This window comes from Mus pahari, chromosome 16, assembly GCF_900095145.1.
Source record: "Mus pahari chromosome 16, PAHARI_EIJ_v1.1, whole genome shotgun sequence".
Classification (NCBI taxonomy): Eukaryota; Metazoa; Chordata; class Mammalia; order Rodentia; family Muridae; genus Mus; species Mus pahari.
This window is the reverse complement of record NC_034605.1, coordinates 18,070,191-18,075,253: the sequence shown is the minus strand read 5'-3', so window position 1 is coordinate 18,075,253 and position 5,063 is coordinate 18,070,191. Positions and strand designations below refer to the sequence as shown.

Below are 5,063 nucleotides of genomic sequence, written 5' to 3'. Positions count from 1 at the left end.
TCTCTCTCTCTCTCTCTCTCTCTCTCTCTCTCTCTCCCTCTCTACCTCTCTTCCCATCCCAATCAAAAGTACAATGAAAATCAGGTATTGACAAACTAAACTGCTGCTTGCTTTGATAGTTTCCCCAAGCTACAGTGGGACTTGTTCATGTTTCTAAATGGTTGAGAAAGAAAATGAGATATATTCTAATAACTATCCCAAACTAGCCTAAAACTCATGGCTATATTGTGATAGCCTCCCAGATAATGAGATTATAGGAGTGTGTCATTATGCCCAACTAAACAATAAAATGAAACCTCAGTATCTCTAAGTAATGATTCTAGAAATCTGCCCATGCTTAGTCATATTTGTATTTTCTGTGGGAGTTTCATACGTACAGCAGTAGATATGAGAAATACTAGCAAAACTGTATTGCCTTAAAAGTCTACAATATTTACTTTCTGACCCCTTATAGAGCTGGATCCCCACCTTAACCTGTCATTGTGCCCTAATGGCTGCTCCAAGCATTTCAAAGGCATTTATTACAGGCAAAAAAAAGTTTGCATAGTAATGTTGTATAGGTTTATTTCAAAAAATAATTAAATATTGACTATCTGATACTCTGGGTCATTTAGCATCTTCATTGTTCTTCAGATTTGTCTAATTTTTTGGTTTTATAAATGTCCCTTCTAAGAATGTTGCTTTATACAAATATATTCAACAAAAGAATATTCATGGCTATTTCAGAAACTGTTGGAAATTCTGTTCAAATCCTAAACCCATATTCATTGATTTATTTTAAAATGAAGCTTAAGGGAGGCTTTTTAAAATCAAGCACTCTAAACAACTCAATTTAATGACATATTAATTTTGATATTTATATGCTGAGGAATGACAGTAGGAAAATACTAAAAAGTGTTTGTCTTCTGTAATAATTCATTTCTTGCAGTAGTCTCCAAGCTAAGCTGAGGTGTTCAGGCAGTGTTCATTGGCATCACATGCCATGACAACATGCATGGTGCAAAGAATGCATGTAGTATGTTCAGACCAAAGCTGCAATAAGGTTGTGTGGAGTACAGGACAGTTCTGCCAGATACGCTGAGGACTCATTTGGTTTTGGATTAACTTTTAATTATTGTGTGTTCAGAAAAAAATTCCACAGCCTCCACAATCAGTTACACAGTTCATGAACTGTTGATCTAATATAAACCCCTAAATGCGTGAGTTCTAGCGTATAAGCATGTTTCTCCTCTCAGCATCAGTATCAGTACAGAAGAATGGAACATTATACATGCTAAGGTCCTCTTGTCTCATTCTACATTCAGGCATTTCTCAATATCAATTTATAAGAAAAACTTTTATTTAGTCTGTTTTATCTTAATAATTTTAATTACCCAACTGTTTTATCTTAATAATTTTAATTACGCAAGAAGTGAACAAGTCAGGGTAATTTTCATGGAGGTACTTTTACTAGAAACACATTTGAATAACTAAAGTGGAAAATATACACTTTCCAGTCAGGATCCACATTTCTCTTTGCTATCTTACTTCCGTTTAATATAAAAGTCACTGCATGGTAGCAATGAAAGGGATTTCATAGAGATGGCCACTAAGGCTAAGGAAATGCCTCCATGGCTCTGCTGCCACCCTGCACAGTTGTTCTTGAATGAAAAGTCATGACAATCACCGTGTGCTTCTCTCTACAGGTCTACAGAGAGCCAGCGCAAGAGCCCCTTCACCATACCGAAGGGATTTTGAAGCTAAGCTCCGCAATTTCTACCGAAAACTGGAAGCCAAAGGATTTGGACAGGGTCCGGGTAAAATTAAGTGAGTACCTAGTACTGGGCCCTAAATTAAAGGAGTTACCTATTTGTCTATTCACTTTTTGCATCTTGAACATTGGATATACTAATGTGGTAACATTATGGCCTGAAAGGGATGACTAGGGAAATTAGAAAATTGGAGGAGAAAAAGAATAATGTGCAAGTAATTGGAAGGGAGAAGATAGGGAAGGGGAGGAAAAAGAAAGAATTATATATTTAGTACAAAGAGGTACACGGCATCAAAAAACAGACCTTTCCAGAAAACAGAGACCCTTAACCCAAGCTAAAATCCTATATTTCCATTCACGTAAAAGTAATCAAAGAAATTTTTGTGAACTCTTTGCAACTTTGCAATCAAGTCCAAGTAAAAACAGTATTACCTGCCCCATGGGTTCATTATTCTAATTGAAAAGCTGAGCTCAAATTTAAAAATCCTAACTTAAGATACCTCCTAACCCAAGACACTTGATACCACTTAACAAAACAATGAATTTTAAATACAGTTGGGTTTGTCCAATGACACAAGCATACATGTGTTCTTTGAGTGCCAGCATTTTGAATGTGCCAAGCCCAGTACCAAACTGACAGAACCTCTGTCTTGTCTTTCCCTCTCTGCTTATAAGCTAGCGAGTGGATTTATAATAATGAGTACTCATGATTGACATACAGCAGTGCTCAGTACCCTGATGTCACTGCTTCCACTCACCAGGACCTTTTATTCTCAGGCTCATCATCCGTCGAGACCACTTGTTGGAGGGGACCTTCAATCAGGTGATGGCATACTCGCGGAAGGAGCTCCAGAGAAACAAACTCTACATCACCTTTGTTGGAGAGGAGGGGTGAGGCACCAGAAACTTCATACAAACCAGTGTGGGGAAATCAAGTCCTAGGAATCAGAGGCAATGTCTCTCAGGAAAGAATAGAGTGGCTACAAACCATTGGCCTAAAGTGACTCTAAGTATAAACTCTTAGTCAACATTCCTCTCCCCAGGCATTCTAAAGCTTTAGGCTTCTTTCTCTTTAAAGAAAAAGGAAAAGGAAAAAAGTTCTGAGTTACTGGCATGTCCCAAAGTCTGAGATCCCAAGACCAAAGTATAATATAAATTAAAATCCTGAACAACTGGACATTTACTTTATAGGTGGTGTACATTTCTGAGAATGAAAAAAACCAAAACTCTTCACCCCAAAATGCATATATCAAATTATATACCATAGTTTTCATGTGCTTTCTGTGACTTCATTAATTACCTTCATGGGCAATTCAACTGCCTTAAAGGCAAATTAAATTGACTTGTAAGCTTGTATAAATGCACACACACACACACACACACACACACACACACACACACACACACTTTTGTAGGAAATTTTTCTTATGCTCCCACAGCAATGCCCTGTTTACACTGGGTCAGCTATGTGTTTTATCTTATAGATACTTGATAGTTGAAAGGGGGGAATTGAAATACAATTGTCGTAGGAGTTCATTTGTAGACATTTGGTTTAAAAGTACCACAAAACCAATATTGTCTTCTATAAATTGATATTTCTACTTGGAGTTCTCTTGGAGAGGAGAGACTGCTTCTCAGACTCCATTCCTGAAAGTCCTCACTGGGTTCTAGATAAAAGACTATCATAAAACTGAACTTCCTGGACCTGTGCTTCCTTTGCAGGCTGGACTACAGTGGCCCTTCTCGAGAGTTCTTCTTCCTGTTGTCTCAGGAGCTCTTCAACCCTTACTATGGACTCTTTGAGTATTCTGCAAATGATACATACACAGTACAGATCAGCCCCATGTCAGCATTTGTAGAAAACTATCTGGAATGGTAAAGTCTCTAATGCTCACTTTCTCATATTTAAAATTCGTTGTCTTTTTGAGTTAAAAGTCAGCAACATTTCTCTAGGAAAACTGCATTAGGAGCAGTTAGCCAGGAATAGTTGAATCCCAAGAGCCAAAATCCTAAGTTAACACCCATAGAAGCAAGAATACTAATCATTACAGAGAATGTAAGATATTACAGAGAACCAAAGACATTTGATGTTATAACAACTGTCAATTGATATAAGATAGAATAATTGCTTATTTAAAATACTCTAAGAAGACATAGATCATAAAATTGGTAATTTTACTGAAATCACAAATGTGCCACTGGCTACATCTCAGAGGTATTCATGATTTTAAAATTCTCTTACCTTGAACCAGAATGCCGTTAGCATTGGATTTATATCTTACCATAAAATAAACTTCCTGAGTCAGGTGACCTCTAAGCATCCATCTGATTTGAAAATTCAGTGTTGTTTTTATTGGCTTCTAATAAGGAATTATATTACCTATTATGAATATGTATATGAAAATTAGGATCTGTCAGTTCTGTGTGGCTCTGTGGGCTTAGTACCTGCTGTTGTTGATGCCTCCAGATATCTACATAGAACTCTTAGTCACAGAGAACTGCATCATTCTTGACCTAATTTGACTATCTCATTAATCTCAGGAGATCCTTTTTGGGTTCTAGAGATGGATAACACCACTTCTTTTAGAAGCAGCTTGTTTATGCTATTATTAAATTAACCTATTGAGAATTCTTAGATGTATTTATTTTTCACATTGTTGTGACAAAATACCAGGTAAAAAAAATTAAGAAAGAAAGGTGGATTTTCACTCACAAGTTGAGGATGTAGTCCATGGGAATGCATGTTGCAAGAGTGTGCAATGCCTGGTCACATTGCTCTGCAATCGGGTAGCAGAGAGCTATGAACCCTTGCACTCCACTTGCTTCTTCCTCTTTATTTAAGTCAAGCAACCTAACCTGTACAATAGTGCCCTTCACATTGAGGATGTGTCTTCTCACTTCATTTAAATATCTCTGGGAATGTCCTCACAAACAAGCTCAAAGGTCAATCTTCCAGATGATGCTAAAACTCCATCAAGTTTACACTCAAGATTAACTATCTTAAGTCTACTCCTTGTCAACTTAATAACCAAATAGAACTTTAAATTTTTAATACACTTCATTTACAACTTTTTTCATAAAATACATTTTTGTCTGCTTTTTAGTATGTTTTTTACTTTTCTTTTATTGAAAATGGATCTTTTATATAAAATATTCTGATTAAAATTTGCTCCACCAACTCCTTAGTTTTGTGTTTTTATGGGAATCCCATAAAAACACAAAACTAAAGGCCATAATATATATGTAAAGGACCTGAAAGGTTAAAAAAGAGGAAGAGGAGAAGGAGGTGAAAAGAGAGAGGGGGAGGGGGGAG

General features: G+C 36.6%; 1 protein-coding gene across 8 annotated transcripts in view; it reads left to right on the top strand.

Moving 5' to 3' along the window:
- Hecw1 (HECT, C2 and WW domain containing E3 ubiquitin protein ligase 1) overlaps positions 1-5,063 on the top strand; it is a 261,545-nt gene that overhangs the window by 229,444 nt on the left and 27,038 nt on the right. For all 8 annotated transcript variants that reach the window (XM_021215544.2, XM_029547490.1, XM_029547495.1 and 5 more), the window contains 3 exons: positions 1,686-1,806; positions 2,528-2,641; positions 3,473-3,625. In XM_021215544.2, coding sequence (XP_021071203.1) covers positions 1,686-1,806; positions 2,528-2,641; positions 3,473-3,625 — 388 coding nt within the window. The remainder of the gene's footprint in view (positions 1-1,685; positions 1,807-2,527; positions 2,642-3,472; positions 3,626-5,063) is intronic.